Below are 20,462 nucleotides of genomic sequence, written 5' to 3' on the forward strand. Positions count from 1 at the left end.
TCAGTACCTACCTCTCATTCTACTCAACCTACCCTCAGAACATATCTCAAATCCTATCTCTCCACTTCACAGACTGCTCAACCTTCATCTTCAGCACCTACTGTGAAGCCTTCATCTTCCAAGCCAAAGAGGACAAAGAATGTTCCTCAAACACCTCAAAGAGAAGGAGGATTGCCTTGAGAGATGACTCTGATTCTGAGGAACCGGTTCCTGCTAGAGAACCTGTTGTAACTGAAGCTGAGAAAGAGGTTTCTCAGAAGGATTCTGAAATTGGGGGTTTTAGGCTTCTCAAGAGGCTTAGACGAATGATAGTTCCTGAAACTCCCAAGGAATCCACATCAACAAGGAAGTACAAGAAACAGAGGGCACAAAGGCCAGTTTCAGATGATAAGAGGAAGCAGCTAAGGAAGGGGATCAGGAATCTCTGATCTCACAAGACAAGGAATTTTGCTCCAGTCACTTCTTCTCCATCAACTCTATCTCTGGAAGCTGTATCTGACAAGGCTAACTCACCATCTGTGTCTCTTGTTGATCCAGGCACAAGTGCTGATATTGAGGTTCAACACTTGGTTGTGTCTGAAGTATTTATTTTAGAAGCTCCAACAGCAAATAATCCTTCCACAACACCTGTTACTGATGCTGTTCAAACTCCAGAGTTATCAACAACACCTTCTCTGCATCAAGATGCTGATGATCAGACTTTAGGTGAGCATCAGGATATGGCTGTTGATCAGAACTTAGTATTAGATCAGCAATTAGAGGATGCTGAAGCCTCCATTGCTACTCACACTGTTGTCTTATCAGAAGATACTGATTCTTTAAGTTCTGATGCTGCAAATGCTGGAGATACTGGTGAAGCTGCTCCAACTGTAGATGCTGATGAAGCAGGTCCTTCAGGATATACTCCTCAACCGACTCTTCCTAAGTCTGAACTGGTAAAGGAGTTTGTTATCAGGGATGCACCAGTACCTTGGAGTGAAACTCCTGCAGGTCAGGAGTGGACTAAGGAATGGAACTCAGTTTCATGTGTTCCAACTGCAATACATCTTGCTGAGCACTTGACTAAAGCTGATGAAATGTTAAATTCTGATGATTTGAAAACCCAGCTTAGAGTCACTGCATTGAGTATTAAACATCTACAAGGTCTTCATTCAACTACTCATGCAGACCTATACAAGATTCAGGAGAACTTTATCAAACAAGAACAAGTTTGGAAAATTGATAAGAAAAAGTTCTTTCAACCTACCATTGACAGGATTGCTTATATTGAGAAAACTCAAGAGAAACAACAAGCTCAGATTGATGCCATTCTGACAAATCAAGCTTCTCAGCAATCGTAACTTACTGAAATCCAATCCTCAGTGGAATTACTTATCTCTCTTTTACTACCTGTTGATGCCAAAAATGGGGAGAAGGTAATTAAGTCTAAATGCAACACTAACAAGACACTGCAAGGAAAGGATGATGGAAATGATGATCAAGGATACTCTGGAATGGGTAGCGGTCATAGTCAAGGTAGAAGGTTTATATCAAGACAAGCTAGTCACAGGACAAGTTCTGATACTGGGAAAAGAATAAGTTCTGCTGCTGGTAAAAGGATAAGTTCTGATGAACTTCTAGATCTTGATGAAGAAATGTCAAGACAGTTATTTCTTCAAGAAAATCCAGGAATGGACTTGGAAAGTTTAAAGGAAGAAGAAGCCAGACTTAAATCAGAGAAAGTCACATCTAAATCTGAAGCTTCTGGTAAAAAGTCACTTCCAAAACTTAAAGGCATTGTGATCAAAGAAAGGACACATACTGAAGCAACATTGGCTAGATCACAACCACAGATAGATCCAAGATCCAAGGGTAAAGAAAAGGTTGGTGAACCTATCAAGGTTTATGTACCTCCTGAGGAAGAAGAAATTGCTGATGAAAAAGATGATCTTGCTCTGACTTCAAGAAAAGTTCTTAAAACAACCTCTGACATGGCTCAAGTTGTTCAGAGTCAAGAAATTGTAAGTTCTGATATTCAGAAGAAGCAAGTAACCTCTGACAGAGCTCAAGTTAACTTGATATCAGAAAATAGATCAAAGACACTCCTACCAGGATTCACTAAAGCAAAACAGACTCAATCTTTGAAGACTACTGCAAGTGGTTTTGAAGCAAGAGTAGTTACTGGAAAGGAAGCTAGAGATAAAACTGGATTGGGAAGTGCTGATGAAAGAAGAGTACACAACACTACCAATGATCCAACTTCCTTGAGTGAACCAGGTATTGGAGCAACTCCTGAGAGATTGAATCAACTGGAATCTGTACAGATGGTTTACCATACCTACTTGAAAGAATATATCATGTTGTATTTCATGACAGATGGTAGGGTTTATCATATAAGACAAAATGCCATTCCATTGAAGTATTTTGAAGAATTGGAGCATGTACTTTTCTTACTTCACGTGGATGACAGAATAACAGGGACTGCTGCAAACTACTTAAAAGAACAGATTCAGAGACAGAAAAGGCTTTATTCTGTTAAGTCTGACAGCATATATGTTCCAAAGTACAGAGATCACAATGGTGATATTGTTGATATGAAGCCTAATACTGCACAGATCAGAACGTATCTTGGTATTAAGGGACTTGAATTCAATCTAGAGTCTGACAAAGCTTATGTTATAAGACTAGATCAGGAGTTGAGAAAAGCAAAGATCAATGATCTCAGAGCTGCAATCTTTCAAACTGGTGAAGATACTGCAGAGCTTAAAGATGTTAAAAGGAGAATGATTGATGAACTAAGATATGCTGAGAAATGTTTGTTGAAGAACTATCTCAGAACAACTCCTGACATCAGAGAGATCAGAAAATGAAGAAGCCAAGTCGAAGATCTACAACTGCTTAAATTCTGATATTTATACAGACTGAAGTTGTTATCAGAAGTTGAAATTGGTAAAAACTTTAAGGACTGTAAGTTGTAGTTATCTAGTCTAATTCTCATGCATTTGTACTTAATGTTTTTGACATCATCAAATATCTGTTAAACTTGTATATTATGTTAATTTACAAGTTGGGGGAGATTGTTAGATATATTTGATAATGTCATGGCTAATATGTTTTATGTTTAGCTTTCAGATCTTACTGAACAGGATAAATCAGTACTTAACTGTTGATCAGTACTTATACTGGAAGTCAGGACTTAAGGATATCAGTACGTATGTTATCGGGAGATAATCATCAGAAGATAGATATCAGAACTTAAGTGCTGAAGGATAATCAGATAAGGACAGTAGCTGATTAAAGGAAAGAAGATTGAGATAAACATAAGAAGAGATATGCATGAAGAAGGAATTCCGTGAAGAATGGAATACTTGGAAGAAAAGATATCTGATTGATATATTTTAGGAAGCAGAATTATATTCCATATCAATTAGCGATTATCTTGTAACTGTGTAGTATATAAACACAAACATAGGGTTTACACTATAAGTGTTATCATTATTAGAGAAGATTATTCATTGTAACCCTAGCAGCTCTCGTGATATTTGTTCATCACTGAGAGATAACAGTTCCATACTGCAACAGAGTTTATTGTTTCAATAAAGTTTGTTTTCTTTTACTTAAGTTCTTAAAGTTCGATTTGAGTGTACTATACACTGTATTCACCCCCCTCTACAGTGTGTGTGTGACCTAACATAGCAAATGAAACCCGGATAGTATAACTTTTAATATAAATCCATTTAAAACGTAATAAAATACCCGTTGGATTGTATTGGATCAAAAAAAGGTTACTTAGCCGCTAAGTAACTGCAAAAAACGATCCAATTTAATACCTGTTTTGGAAAATCACCAAAACCGGGCTTCTTATAAAATACTTTATATGAAAATAATGTAATAATATCTCGTCTTTCGAGAATATGGGTTTTATTCATCTATAAAATGATTATCGTATCGGACATTTTACACCGGGACACGTACAGGTCACACTGTACTCCGGATTGAAAAAGTCAAAACACTGAAAATGTCCGGAAAAATCATATTAGGTTAGGAAGGAGTTTTCCGAAGAGTTTCGAGTTGTAAAAATGTGAAAACAGTTGAAGTTGGACAATTCCCGACTTTATAAATTTGTTTTATAAATATCAGAAATTAATTATTAAACCTAAAAATCCTTATAAATTCATACAACAATCCAAAAATTTACAGAAAAATACCATAATTATCTATACTTTATTCAGAACTTAGTAAAAAGCAAAGTACTTACACTTTATCACAGATCAACACCCAAATATCAATAGCAATCATCAAATAATTCACCAAAATTCATATATTAATCAAATGTTAATTATTTATTGATAAAAATAATTGCACGATATTTCCCGGATATTACATCCTTCTCCCTTAAAGGATTCTGTCCTCAGAATCACGCTAACGAATAAATACTGATACTTTTCAAGTATCTCACTTACAATTTCTCGGGTTGACCTCTCAATCTTTACAACTTTTCATAAACTTTAAATCACCATATCAATCATTCTTCAATAGCCTCTCGCTGACACAACATTCTATCAGTTGCTCAATCAACCTAACTCAAGTCTCTCTTTTATACATAATGTGGCTAAATTACTCTTCCTGGTTATCCACATATAAACATCCTATACTCTTGCCACACCTGTGACGATACAGCTTACTCACACATAACCTTCCTGTCTTTCATACTGTATCAAAAGGACCAACATAATGCATACTGATCTCTTTTCTTCCTAACTCTAAACAATCATGTTTATGAATGCTTTTACTTTTACTAATTCTTTCACTTCATTTTTCACGTATTTCTTTGTTCAACTCTCCTAGCTTGTAATCGCTTTCGAGCGCATTCATGGCTCGTTAATTGTTCCCTTACCAATTGTTCCCTTACCAACTGTTGCAAACTGTATTTAAATATTGTCTTTATTAAAAGAAGAATTACGTTTATTAGTGTTTGGTTGGTGGCTGAAATAAAGATCAAAGGTGGTGTTTTAGAGTGGAGGAAGGTTGTGTATAATGGTGGATGAGCTTGTATGATGACTTTAATAAAGAATTGGGTTTTCTTTGCTTTCAACTGGCAACTCATGTCTCAAACAAGTTCTTACGTTCCGTATTTATAGGGATCAAGTCTCACGTAATTCTTGGAGAACAAGTTACATGGCTAGGATTAACTCATCTCCAAATCAGGCCTTCAGCCAATTAGTCACATACATCCTGGCCCACCCCACACGACTTGTACAATCTCGTGGCATCTCCGCATTTTCTTCCGCGATTATAAGAAAGTTTCGTAACGACCCCAAATTTACGAATAACCCAACCATCTATAATTCATAATCCATGATGCAGCTAAAATTTTCATGATGTGAGCCGGTTTGATCACCTCGGCTCACATCAACAAGAATCATTTAGAAAGTGGAGAGCCTATTTGACAGTATGTCAATTCCTCATTAGTTTGCTTCAGCTCGCATGACCCTTTCATGCGAGGCGAGCCCATCTGGCCTTTCCACTATATGGTACCATATGACATGTTCATGTGTAGCGAGCCCACGAGCCCAGCTCGTATGGCTTATCTATTACCAGACAAACCTCAATGCAGTGGACCTTCAAAAGATCATCACGTTGTGGGTTTGCAGCCCACCTCTTAGTAAATAAAGCAAAGTATGGGCCCATGGGCCCAGTTCGTACTTTTCATAAATTTAGGCCCAATTTGTCTTTTGGCACATCAAATATTTTATGCTTGTAGGGATCTATTTAGGGCCATGCCCAAAAATGGGCATAACGCTCCTATGTACAAAGATGAATAGATAGTAATATGGATGGCATTATGATTTTTCTTGCCTTATTCGAAACGTATTTTTATGATTTAATATATTAGTGATGATTACTTCAATATATTATTGTGGCATTCTTTGTTGCAAGACGTGAAAATGGATGAATTTTGAAATATTGAGAGTTGCAAGAGGTATGATTTAATGTATGATCTTCATCAGGGGAGCACCTCCAACTCTGAAACAGCCATGTGCACAGACTGCCAAAGGCTGTCCCCACATGCACTCACCTTCAATGTGGAAACTTCACATCGACATTATGCACAAAATCAACTAGTCTTATGCAACTATTATGCCCATTGATAGGATATAAACAATATCGCTAAGGTTTAGTCCTGGTCCAGCTTAATCCAGCTTCAATCCGGTCTTGATCCAGACCAGTCTAGGAGCAACCATAAGATGAGTCCCTATACGGTATCGAAAGGACTGGATGGAGAATATAAATTATCACTCCTGACACAGTCTAAGTTGAACAACTAAAAGTGACCCCTTCATAGTCCATGAAATTTCAAAAGCAAATGGACATATGTACTATTTGGAAACTCTAACATTAAGTACATTTATCGACTCTTCACAGGCAAGTATTTAACATCAAACCGATATATTTAAATTGTATATTCCAATGTCTGACAAAAAAGGGTATATTCCCATGATTATACCAACATTAGCGGCTCTTTTTTCTCTCATAAAGAATTCTAAAAAAAATACCCGAAATAATTAAAGACATTAACATTTTACTTCTAGTCATAATAAACATGTTAAGTCAAAAAATATATGAACATTGATTAAAATGTTAGATGTAGAGGGGAAAGAAGTCGAAATTAGATTTACATCATCAAAAATTACCTTATCTCAAAATTGCACACAAAATTTTTGGGGTTTATACAAAAACTACATTCGAGATAAACGAGCTCCTATTCAAATTCAAAATGATGATTTTATGAAAATGTAGTACTCTTTTAGAATTCAGTTGTAAAGTTATTACAAGAGGAGTTTTCATACCATAATCAAAAGAAAAGTAAAACACTAACGATGGTAGCATTTTAGAAAATGAAAGGTATCATATTGTTGTGTCTTGTGTGTAAAGTGGAAGGTGGTGATGCAATCAAACTTTCACAAGCTGCTCCCCCATTTCTTTCCTTCAAATTCTGCATTTTCATATGACAGTTGAGTATCAATATCCTTTCACATAATTGAGAAAGGAAGTTACCTTTGAGAACAAGGCAGTTACTTTGAGAAGTTAGTCGTCATTCTCAACATAAACTTATTCTGACAAGGCAATTACTTTGAGAACATGATATTATACTCCCCTATTCCAGTAGTACTTAAACATTGTGCCATACATGGGCCAACTTTTCTTCCAGTGCTATTTTGGGCATTTTGATCACAAGTTCTGCTAAACTCAGAGGCGGATTTAGCCTAAAAATACTTCCCAACGGATTTTTTTTTCTAACACCAAAGAATGAACTTAATATATTAAAATTCAATTTTTCATTAAAGTACATTAAAAAGTCAAAATATGTACATAAACTATTAATCAAAATGTCATAAGACAATGTTACTAGATAGTACTAGTACATGATAGTATCTAAATTGAGCTCTACGATCTCCTGTAGATTCAAAATGATCTATCACAGCTTCCGAATCAATATCATCCGCATTTTCCTTTTCAATGTAAAGTATCATACAACCGGAAAGAAATTCATCATCCATTTTGTTTCTTAGTCTTGTTTTTATAATTTTCATAGCCGAAAATGCACGTTCAGTAGTTGCAGTGGAGGATGGAAGTGTCAAGACTAAACGTATCAACATATCAACCAAAGGAAAATTTTTGCCAATCCTGTTTCAACTAATCATCTACATACTTGTGCAAGAGAAGATAATTCTTGGAAATCTTTATTAGAAACTACTTAACACTTATAATGATCCAATTGCAACTTTAAATCTCTTACCTCTGATGTGTCAAATTCTTCAGGGTAGAATTTCTCTACAAGTTTGCAAATGATATCCATATCGAACTTCTCTAACTTATGTTTAGGATCCAAGAAAGAACTCAGAACAAGTAATTCTGTGTTTTACTCCGTAAACCTATCATTTAACTCCATCATCTGAACATCAATAATTACATTAACATATCAAAATGATAGTCATGATCATTAATAACAACATTGTGTTGTTGACAACCACGATCAGTGCAATTGAATAGGGTGCATCCATATTAGGCATGAAAAGGCCCTGAACGTCACCAAATGAAAAAAATTAAGCCAACCATGCTCTCTTAGTTCTTGAAGAAGTGTCTTTGTACTGGAAACCAAATTCATGGCATTGACAATATCTTGTGATTGTCTTTGCAAGGCTTGAGAAAGTAAATCATTTATTCCCATAATTTTGTTAGTGAGCAACAAACAAAACACAAAATCAAATTCTCTTAATAACTTAAGAAAACCTTTTGCATCACCTCTTATACTTCCATCAAGCTCTTTATCGCTCATCATATTTTGAAAAAGTTGACTAACTTCTTTAAACATATGAACCAAAGTATTGACCGAAGCAAAGTGAGAACCCCATCAAGTCATACCTTCTACGGATGTGATTAAGACCTTTTCCAGTTTCAAGATTTCCATCTGCTAAACCTTCTGAAATTTCTGCTTTTTGAATTTCTTTTAAAAATTTGTATATTTGGATGAATATCCGACAAAATTAACAATAGAGCTTAGCATTTGAAAAAACAATTGCATATCAGGCACATCTTTAGCACATGCATTCAAGGCTAAATGTAATTGATATGCAAGACAATGAGTGTAGTATGTATATGGATAATCTTGAAAAATAATGTCTTTAATCCATAAAACTGACCACGCATATTTCTAGCTCTGTCGTACCCTTGACCACGAATATTTTGAACTTGGAGTTTGTTTGTAGAAAGCACAAAACATATTTAATTTTTTAGATTAATAAAAGTAGTGTCTTTTTTCGCTTACAATTTCAAAGAATCTTTCTCGAACAAATCCTTCATCATCAACAAACCTGATAATAATTGCTATTTGCTCCTTATGAGATACATCAAGTGATTCGTCAACCAAGATACAAAACTTGGCATCTCCAATTTCTTGACGAATTTTATTTCAAATTTTAGTAGCAAAGATATCTAGAATCTTCTTCTGAATCGAATGTGCAATGTACATGGCATGTTTGGGAGCATTTTAAAGAAAAACTTTTGCAATCTCATCATTCATATTTGTAAAACTCTTAATTATCTCAATAAAATTTCCTCTACTATTAGAGTCGGAAGATTCATCGGGGCCTTTAACAGGCAAGCCTTGTTTGCCCAAATATTTCACAGCTGCTATTGTTATTTCTAGACGCAACCTATTTTGCCTTATAAACTCTAGTGAAAGTTTGTCAATCACTCTATCAATGTGTTGCGGAGTTTTTAATATAGTAGCCCAATCCTGAACATTCTTTCCATAAAAAGAAGTGATTTATCCCACATGTTGCTCACAAACTCCTTTCTTCCCTGATATCATTCTACTTCAATTACAACATCCAGTAGTAGTAAACAAAAGAGATTTGGGTGGATTTATTTCAAAAAGAAAACAAGGGAAGCAGAATACTCTATCTTTGGCTACTGAATACTCCAGCCAAGGAAATAATGTAAACCATCGATGTTGAAAATGACGGTTATCACGCCCATCAGAAGTTGGTGGATAGTTTTATAACTTAGGTTGGCAAGACCCTAATTGTAGATACTCTCTTCGAATATGATCTTATTTAATCACCGAAAATGAACAAATTGGAGCGCGTAATCCAGGATCTGTCTGAATCGAAGGCTCCTCGGGAACATCATCTTTAATTTCCGTGTTACTTGTATGCAAAGAATCAGGGGGCTTGGAAGGCAATGTAAAATTTGATTCAAGTGTTCGAGTGTTATCATCTTTCTTATAAAAAGAGAAAAGCGACTTCATTCGCTTCTTGGGAGGTTGATTAGACATCCTATATTATATTTATTTATGCATAAATAAACAAAAGTTTAGAGAAATAATCTAATCAAATGCTACACTTGAAAATTATAACCAAATCTAAATCACAAGCAAATATCAAGATAACATAAATTAATGTAAAATAACACATGCAAGTAAGTTTTACATGATTCTATTGATACAAATATTCAGATTCTCTTTTGCAATTTTTGATAAAAATAAAGTATGAAATTACCTTGTTATGGTGAATTGGTGATTGATTACTGACTAGACGTATATATTCTCTAATTTCATCCCAAAAGATTCAATATGAGACTTGAAATTTCATATCATTGGCGCTCCTCTTGTTATTCTTCCCTCTCTGATTGTCTCTGTCTCTCAGTTGTTTTATTCAGTTTTATAAGAATAAATAAATAGATATGACTTTTATCTTAAAAAATTTACTCGGCAGTAATTTATTTTTTTTCCCACTAAAACCTATGAAAATTTGCCTAGCTGGAGCTGGGTGCGAGGAGCTCCTCGCACCATCCACCTCTGGTTAAAATTGACTAATAACCAACTTATTAACTAAGAGCATTTCCAATTAGATTAACTAAATGGTGTGTTATCCTCCAATACTAATCATTCTCTATATACAATCTTTAGGTGCTTTCTCATTTTAAAATTATATATTATACCAAGATTAAAATTATAGATTAGTCTAGCCTTGTTCCATCTGCTTACCATAGATTTATTTTAATACTCGCTAATGCATAATTAATGAGGATTGTGTATTCTTAATATTAATGAGGATTGTGTATTTTTATTCAGGACTTTACGATCACATGTAGTGCAACATATTTATAGCATACTCCGTATAAACTTCTACCATTACCAAACTTCGTCCAAAAAATAAACTGAGAAAACTGATTCAATATTTCAATGCACATGGAAGTTTCTGAGAGAAAGGAACCAATTGCACTTTAAAATGCACCCCCACCGAGTCAGCTTGTGACTCTTGGATGCCTTAAGAGAGAGAATTCTCAAGACATACACATAATTTCCAAACTTACAACCATTACTATAATACATAATTTCCCCGATATAAAAATTATGAAAATATGGTCGAAGCATTTGTAGATGATGTCACTGCTGGACTGGTTAGCAAGCTTATTTCACTTGTAGCTAATGAAGTCATTCGGGCTTGGAATCTTGATCGGGATCTGGACACACTCCGCAAGAGATTTGAAATCGTTGCTGCCCTCTTGGACGATGCTCATGCCAACAAAATAAACATGTCTACTTCCCATACATGGTTCGAGCAACTTGAAGCAGTCGCTAATGTTGCTGAAGTTTTTGTGGATGAACTTGCCTAGGAAGTTACTCGTAAAAATGTGGAGAAATATTGTAAGGTATGGGATAGCTTCATTCCATCTAAACAATCTTTAGTATACAGCCATAAAGTGGCTCGTAAGATCACATCTATTCATGCTTCGTTTGACTATTTTGGTACGAATATTCTATGCAGGGGCTTGTGTTTTGGGTGATGTGTTACCTTACATTGCATATTTGACTATTTTGGTGTTAAATACTAATGGAAATAGTAACAAGGATATTGATGAGTTGCCAAAGCCGCTATAAAATATGAAATATATCAAACATCTCGATATTCATGTTTTCAATGTAAAGTGCCTAGCTACAGTAGACAGTTCTATAACTTGAAGACATTAAAAGTTTGGGAACTTAAAGAGCTCCCAAAAATGTTTTGTAACTTAATTAACTTGAGACATTTGTACATTGAGAATTTTAATACAAAAAGATGCTTATTTAATGGGATAGAGAGGTTAACTTCTTTACAAACGCTACCTCATTTTGTTGTGGGTAAAGATAAAAATTGTCTAATTGGACAACTGAAAAGGCTACACAAACTTAGACGTGAAGTTAAGCTCTATGGCCTTGGTGATGTGGCAAGCATGGAAGAAGCAATTAAGGTAAAACTTCACGTGAAGTCTAATGTTCAGATCTTTTTGTTAAACTGGTACACTTATGAAAACAAAAGGATTAATAGTGAACAGGAGTGTGCAATTGATGGATTGGTGCCTCACACAAATCTAAAAGAACCGAGAATCGAGTGGTTTATGGGAAAGAGGTTGGCATCATGGCTTACAAAGATGACCGACTTGGTGAATATCAAGTTGAGTGAGTGTCCAACATGTGAAGATCTTCCATCATTAGGTCACCTTCCTCAACTCAGGGAGATGACAGTTTTCAGGATGAAAAATGTCAGAATTATCGGGAGTATTTGTGGGTCTGCAGGAAAAGGTACAACAAAGTATCTGACTTTGACAACACTAAGATTAATGTATATGGTAGAGTTAGAAGAATGGGTAGAACCTGATATAAGTAGACTTAGTGAAGATCAAGTATTTCCTAAACTTGAGGTGTTGGAAATAAGTCGTGTTCAAAGTTGAAAAGAATATCGAATAGTTATTTTCCTTTATAAAAGGGTTTGACAATTCATGATTTAGACAGCAACAAGATGATACTAGAACCAATAAGCATAAAGGTGATCTTTTTGAATGCTGACCCTGTATCTGAAGGATTTTAGAAATATAATTCTTAATCTTTGATGCATTTGGAATTAAGAAACTGTCGGGGATTGACACGTCTGACAGTTGGTGTTGCTCTTGAGAAAATGGAAGTAGATCAGTGCCTTAATCTAACTTGTATCAAAATGGTTGAAGAGAAATATGCCCCTCTCTTTTAGATTTTTCACAAAGTGTAAGTTCCACAATAGAAGTTTTACATATAGATGAAATTCCTCGGGGCTTCTCTTTTTCTTTAATTTCATTTCCTAAACTTGTCAGTTTAACACTGTTGGGAGAAGGGAAGTCAAAGTTGGAATTTGATGATCATCTTATAGGTTAATTTTAAGAATAAACTAGTTGTTATTAATTTAATTTAGATGTATTAGAATTAGATAATATTTTTTTATTAATACCTGCAGCATGGGGTTGCAGTGCGTTACAACTTAGAAGCTGGTGTCACTGAACCTCCAATGAGCAATAGATGATAGTTTTTCGTTATGCTAGTTAAATATGACTTCAACGAAAGCATCTTAACCATAACGGTGTTTTTGATTGCATCAATTTACAACTGAAGCAACAAAGTATAAATAGAGAAAGTCTCACCCACAAATCATTCTACAATTACACTATCGAATTCAAATTATGACACGAGTGTACATTTATGCTATAAAACCATCACACTTAACAACCTGACTCCACTACGTAGTCCCACACTCTCACCCACATATTAATGAACAAAAAAGTAAGGGTTACTCATTCAACCAATCCAACCGGATGAAAAATTTTGGAAAAAAAAAACAAATTCCGAAAATTATTAGCTAAGAGCATCTTTGATCATATTGATAAATATCTAATCATTCTCTTATAAGATTAAAAATATATACTACTCTAGCCTTGTTCCATCGACAATGCATAGTTGATGATTATAGGATTGTGTATATTAATCAATTCAGGACTTTAGGATCACCTAACATACTCTGTATAAACTATAAATAAATTTATTGCGAAAGAACCAAGGAAACTATTATTTTAATACATGAATCACAATGATTTGATGAGAATAGTAAAACAGGCGACCCCTTAATGGAAGCTTCTAGAAGAAAGCTTCACCAAGTGTACTTGTGACTTTTGGGTACCTTAAGAGATAGTTCATACAACCATTACCAAAAACCATACAATTTCCTCAAGATAAAAGCTAAAAAAATATGGTCGAAGCAATTATTGGCGATCTTGTTACAAGATTGATGCGCGAGCTTATTACGCTTGTACATGATAAATTGATTCAGGCTTGTAATCTTGGGCAAGATTTGGACACACTCCATAAGATATTTGAAATAATTGATGCCCTCTTGCATGATGCTCATGCCAAAAAATTAATCATGTTTATGCCCAAGAATGGTTGAATAAACTTGAAGAGGTCGTGAATGTCACTGAAGTATTTATGGATGAACTTGCTTATGAAGTTACTCGAAGAAATGTGGAGAGTCCCCTTAAGGTATGGGAAAGCTTTAATCTTATAAAAAAACTTTATTTTACCATTTCAAGGTGGCTCGTAAGATCAAGTCAATTCATGCTTCATTTGATCAAATTTTTAAATGGGCTGGAGATCTCGAATTTCATGTTGTTGAGCATGTAAATTATACTGTCCAACCGAGAGACTTCTGCACCACGCATTCTTTTGAAGACAAACTTTCATAGTAGGAAGAAACAATGATATATCAAATCTAATCCAAATTGTGTGCAAAAATAATGAACACGATTTGTATGTCGTTGCTATAGTAGGGATGGGAGGTCAAGGCAAGAGGATGTCAAGGCAAGACAACTCTTGCTCGCATGATTTTTAATAGTGATGATGTCATTAACAAGTTCCGGGAGAGGATTTGTATTATTATATCAGATGAATTTAAACTCATTAGTATTTTAAATGATATATATTGTACTGAATCAGTTCTAATTTGTAGGTGTCTACATTTGTTGATATGGAAGAAGATGAAACTTTTGACGCATCACTTCTCAGACATGCAGATGCAGTGTTGGAGGAGCGTACTGCTGATGACGATGTAGTTATAATAAGAGGAACCAAAAATTCAAGTACAGTAAGTGATTTTCTTTTTAGCGTACTAGTTTCTGCCAACTTGAAATTTCTACAGGCTAAATGTATATTGGGGTTAATGTTTTGTGCAACTATTATCTCTTCAAATCTCTTTAAACTAAAATTATCCTAATGTATATGATGTGTGCTACACCTGGCTTAACATACTCCTGGTCTTGAGTTCCCACAATCACCAACTATCAATGTCAATGATTTTCTTTCATTGTCTTTTGTATTATGTTAACCTAAAAATTAGTTAATATGAAGTGAAAAATAGAGTGTTATTGATGTGTGTTACTGTTTAGCCCAATTCACGGTTTCCACCCTGAGGTATACTTCCAATATCCCAGGTTTTGGCTTTCTAATTCATGTCGACGTCACTTATTGTTTCTAACTACAGTGGTGTTTCTAATTCCTTGAAATTGATGACATGACAAAATTGGTAATAAAAGCTAAAATAGCGGTTGTTACCTTGAACCGTGGTGATGGTAAATGTATGTCAAATTTGTGTCAAATTAATTCTATTTGTAAAATTAAATGCTTTAGTTACTTTTATTATTCTCATCAACTTTTCTTTATTAAAGGTAATATTTTTGCAAGAATATTGACAAGTCGGGCAATTTCTTGCTTGCTACAATTAAAAGGTGCAATGATACATGGAGGTAAGGGGAACCGGGGGACACGTGTCTCTCATAAAATTAAATTTTATATTTTTTATCATTAATTTTTTAAAAATTATATTAAAATGTCCGTCAACATTCAAAAATATAAAGATGTATTTTCAAAATTTGTCTGATATCCCTCTAAACTAAAATTTCTGGATCCGCCCCTGGCACTGATCCCCGCCATCAAATAATGCATACAATTCCTCAGAAAGGCATAATTATAAACTCCATAATTGCAACCATTAGCACAATTCATATAAATTCCGTAACATAATAAACTAAGAAAATATGTCTGAAGCAGTTGGAGCTGATCTTGTTGCTGGACTGGTTAGCAGGCAACCTCGTTTCACTTATAGCCAATGAAGTGTTGGAAAACGTAAATGGGCTTACTTTGATTTTTCTACCTCACGACCAGGTGTATATGTGTGTACGTGTGCTGTGAATAATATGAACAGGTGATGGTAATACAAAACACAAACAAGCTTTATATATATAATAGCTACAGCTTTTTAATACATGCAGAGAGAGCTTCGGCTCTTTCTTTTCCTCCGTTTTTTTTATCTGGTGTATATCTATTACATGCACAATAACAGCCTTTTATAGGCTTCAAGTTTTCATCCTTACATCACTGCATACCTCATATTTTTTATCCTTATACATATTAATAACCTTCCCTGTTTTAAGGCTTGATTCTTGATATTTGGTGGCCAGCTTTCTTTGTTTGCTTTGGTCGATAGACTCCAGTATTAAGGTGCATGATTTTCTTTGTGCAAGGTTTTGTGTTTTTTACTTCTCTTTGCGCCTACCATATTTTCTGGATGCTAGTCAATGTCTTCATACAATATTCAACATGCTACTGCCAACCTAAATGCCTACCGCTTATTTTAATATATGGATACACCTATTTGTAGTTATAACAGCCACCTTAATTATTTGAGGGTTTGAATTCTAACACTCCCCCTCAAACCCGACTCTGCATTCCGAGCTTCACTTTCATTTTTCCAAACATGTCTGGCTTCAACGGCTTTGTAAAAATATCTGCCAAATTTTCTTCAGTCCTGCAATGCACCAATTCCACCATTTTGTCATTCACCTGTTCTCGAATAAAATGATATTTTATGTTGATGTGCTTGCTTCGACTGTGGGAAACTGGATTTTTCGCGAGAGAAATAGCAGATTTATTATCCACATAAATAGTAACCGGATCATCCTTGGCAAGATTTAACTCGCCCAATATGTAGCCTAGCCACATAGCTTGACATGCGCATGCTGCTGCTGCCATATACTCCGCCTCACATGTTGACAGAGCCACTGTCTGTTGCTTCTTTGATGACCATGAAAATATTGCTGAACCGATATGAAAAACATATCCCGAAGTGCTTTTCCCGTCATCCAAGTCACCGCCATAATCACTGTCTGAGTAGCCAACTAATTTTGAATTTTGAGAATGCATGTAAAACAGACCATGATCAAGTGTACCTTTTATGTACCTCAAAATTCTTTTAGCTGCCATGAAATGATCTTGCTTCGGCTTCTCCATGTACCTACTAACCAGTCCAACTGCGTACATAATATCTGGACGAGTGAAAGTTAGGTACCTCAGACTTCCAACCAAACTTTTGAACAATATCGGATTTACCGACTCCCTTGTTGAATCAATTCTGAGCTTTATGCTTGCTTCAGCTGGCGTGCTCACTGGCTTGCATTCTTCCATTCTGAATTTCTTTAAAATCTGTTCCGCATATTTTTTCTGTGACATAAAAATACCGTCTTTGCTTTGCTTTACCTCGACTCCAAGAAAGTACGACATTTGACCAATATTTGTCATCTCAAATTCGTTAGTCATAACTTTCTTAAAATCATCAAACATACCAGGGTTGTTTCCAGTAAAAATCATGTCATCCACGTATAAGCACACGATCATAATATCTCCCCCTGAATTTGTTTTCGTGTAAAGTGCATGCTCGTAGGGACTCTTCACAAAACCATTTTTCTGGAAATATTCATCAACCCTTGTGTTCCATGCTCTCGGAGCTTGCTTTAAACCATACAAGGCTTTCTTCAATTTATAGACTTTGTTATTCTGGCCTTTCTGAACATATCCTGGTGGTTGCTCGATATAGACTTCTTCTTCAAGATAGCCATTCAGAAATGCAGACTTGACATCCATCTGATAAATCTTCCACTGATTCTGAGCTGCAATTGCTGTAAGCAGTCTTATGGTATCAACTCTTGCAACTGGAGCAAATACCTCGTCATAGTCAATTCCATATCTCTGCTTGTAGCCTTTAGCCACTAGCCTCGCCTTGTATTTTTCCACTTCACCATCCTGATTTGTCTTTGTCTTGTAGACCCACTTGACACCAATTGCTTTGTGTCCTTCTGGAAGAACTGTGAGCTCCCAAGTGTCATTCTTCTTGATTGCACCAATTTCTTCATCTATGGCTTTATTCCATTTGCTTTCTTCAGAAGCTTCCTCAAATGTAACTGGATCACACTCAGCCATTAAGCAAAACAATGAATAATCAAAGGTAGTTTGTACCGGACTTGTTGCTTCATATATATTATCCAAACTCCGCATTTTCCTTGGCGCTCCCCCTGAACTGCTGCTTCCTCCAGTCGATGGTGTCGATGCAGGAGTTTGTTGATTTGGACTTTGGGGAGGAGTTGGATCATCATCTTCATCATCCTCAATGTTGGAATCATTACCGTCATCATCATCATCATTAAAGAACAGACCTGCAACTTTTCTTTCTTCGTCGCTCCATTTCCAGTAGTCTGATTCATCGAACTCAACATCTCGAGAAATGATTAATTTCTTCGTGAGGGGATTGTAGAGTCTGTACGCCTTGCTTCTTTTGTCATATCCGGTAAAGATGCACTTCTCGCCTTTATCATCCAGCTTCTTCCTTTTCTGATCTGGAACATGTGCATATGCAATGCACCCAAAAATTCTGAGATGTCCAACAGATGGTTTGCTACCACTTCATGCTTCATTTGGAGTTTTGTTTCTGACACTTTTAGTTGGACAACGATTCAACAAATAAACTGCACATAGAACGGCTTCAGCCCAAAAAGTTCTCGGCATATGCTTTGCTTTGACCATGCTCCTTGCCATGTCAAGAATAGTGCGATTCTTTCTTTCTGCAACGCCATTTTGTTGAGGAGTATATGCCGCTGTCAACTGATGATTGATTCCATGTGCTCTGCAGAAGCTTTTAAATAAATTTGAAGTATACTTGCCTCCTCTGTCTGATCGGAGTACCTTCAAATAATGACCACTTTGTTTTTCTGCCAAAGCTTTGAACTCCTTGAATTTATCAAGAGCCTCCGCTTTTTCTTTGAGGATATACACCCAACTTTTTCTGCTAAAATCATCAATAAATGTTAGGTAATACCTATTACCTCCAAGTGATGGAATATCAAATGGACCAGCAATATCTGTATGGACAATCTCCAATGGCCTTCTGGCTCTCCATGATTTTCCAACGGGAAAACTTTGTCTGTGTTGCTTCCCCTTAACACATGCTTCACATAAATTTTCTGGTTCATTGATTTCTGGCAAGCCGTCCACCATCTTCGTCTTTGACAACAATTTTAAACCAGAAAAACCAAGATGACCATATCTTAAATGCCATAACCACGAGTCATTTTTAATGACCGTCTTCAAACACCTCTGCATCTTCGTCTGTATATCAAGTGTAAACAAACGATTCTTTGACATCTCCACATCTGCAATTAATTCTTGATCCCGATTTCTGATGACGAGAGAATTATCCTGCATCTGTATATAATGTCCTTTCTCCACAAGTTGGCCAAGACTGATGATGTTACTTTTCAAAGCAGGTATATGGTAAACATCATTAATAAACTTTTTCTCACCATTCTTCAATACAATCGTAATTGTACCTTTACCTTTGACTGGAATCTTCGATAAATCACCAAACGTAACTTCTCCGCTGATGGTCTCGTCTATCTCTGTAAATAAATCTTTATGGCCCGTCATGTGGTTGCTTGCACCAGAGTCAAGATACCAAACATTTTTTTTGCTCTCCTCGTCGCCTTTATAAGTGAGGAACATAGCAGTGCCAATATCTCTGTCTTCTTTTGCTGCTGCAAAATGACTTCTTTCTTCCACTTTCGGTGATCTACATTCATAACTGAAATGGCCAAATTTATTGCAATTATAGCACTGAAATTGAGACTTGTCACCTCGTTGAAATCCTCCTCATCCTCGTCCTCTAAAATTCTGACCACGGCCAGATGGACGATAACCTTCAGTGTTCTGGCTTCTGTTGAAGGACTGTCTTCCACGTCCTCTTCCACCACGGTAGCCACCTCTAAAGCCACCTCTTCCACGACCAGAACTGCTACTGCTTGAACTTTCACCAATGGACACCTTACTTTGCAACGCCTTTTCTAAATGGCTTGTATCATCATACTGGTTCATCCGCTGCTCATGCGCTTGAAGTGAACCAACTAGCTCATCAATGGAAATTGTGGACAAATCTTTTGACTCCTCGATAGAAGTAACCACGTAATCAACTTTTCTCATCAACGAACGGAGTAATTTTTCCATGACCCGAACATCATCGAGACTTTCTCCATTTCTCTTCATCTCATTTGTCACTGTTTTTAAATGAGTAACATATTCACCAATATTTTCTGAGGCCTTCATTTTAATATTTTCGAACTCGCCACGAAGAACTTGGAGCCGCACCTTTTTTACTTTCTCCACGCCTTGGAATGATTTCTGCAAAATCTCCCACGCATCTTTTGCTATTTTTGCATTTGAAATTTTTTCAAAGGTTGATTCGTCAACTCCTTGAATAATTGTATATAACGCCTTTTTATCTTTTTTCCGGGTCTCTTTCAAAATCATCTTCTCAGCAATTGACAGGGCTGCTTCAGCGGCTGCATCTGTGGGCTCGTCATACCCGCTTTCGACAATATCCCAATTATCGTAAGAACCGAGTAATACCTTCATTTGAATACTCCAGTTCCCGTAATTTATACTCGTCAATTTTGGAATATTTGGTTGCACCATCGTCGCCATTTTTCACGAACGGAACCTTAGCTCTGATGCCACTTGTTGGAAAACGTAAATGGGCTTACTTTGATTTTTCTACCTCACGACCAGGTGTATATGTGTGTACGTGTGCTGTGAATAATATGAACAGGTGATGGTAATACAAAACACAAACAAGCTTTATATATATAATAGCTACAGCTTTTTAATACATGCAGAGAGAGCTTCGGCTCTTTCTTTTCCTCCGCTTTTTTTATCTGGTGTATATCTATTACATGCACAATAACAGCCTTTTATAGGC

The 20,462-nt window shown here is 35.9% G+C and overlaps 1 protein-coding gene across 1 annotated transcript; it reads right to left on the reverse strand.

Moving 5' to 3' along the window:
* Window positions 1-19,360: 19,360 nt before the first annotated feature.
* On the reverse strand, window positions 19,361-20,188 carry LOC141701323 (uncharacterized). Its single transcript, XM_074505002.1, has one exon. The coding sequence runs from the start codon at window positions 20,186-20,188 to the stop codon at window positions 19,361-19,363; it is 828 nt and encodes a 275-aa protein (XP_074361103.1).
* Window positions 20,189-20,462: the final 274 nt, after the last annotated feature.

The sequence above is a fragment of the Apium graveolens genome, unplaced genomic scaffold (assembly GCF_009905375.1).
Source record: "Apium graveolens cultivar Ventura unplaced genomic scaffold, ASM990537v1 ctg3734, whole genome shotgun sequence".
Classification (NCBI taxonomy): Eukaryota; Viridiplantae; Streptophyta; class Magnoliopsida; order Apiales; family Apiaceae; genus Apium; species Apium graveolens.

Excerpts from the sequence above, each read along its gene's own strand:
- LOC141701323 (XM_074505002.1), bottom strand. The coding sequence starts at position 20,188 with ATGGCGACGATGGTGCAACCAAATATTCCAAAATTGACGAGTATAAAT.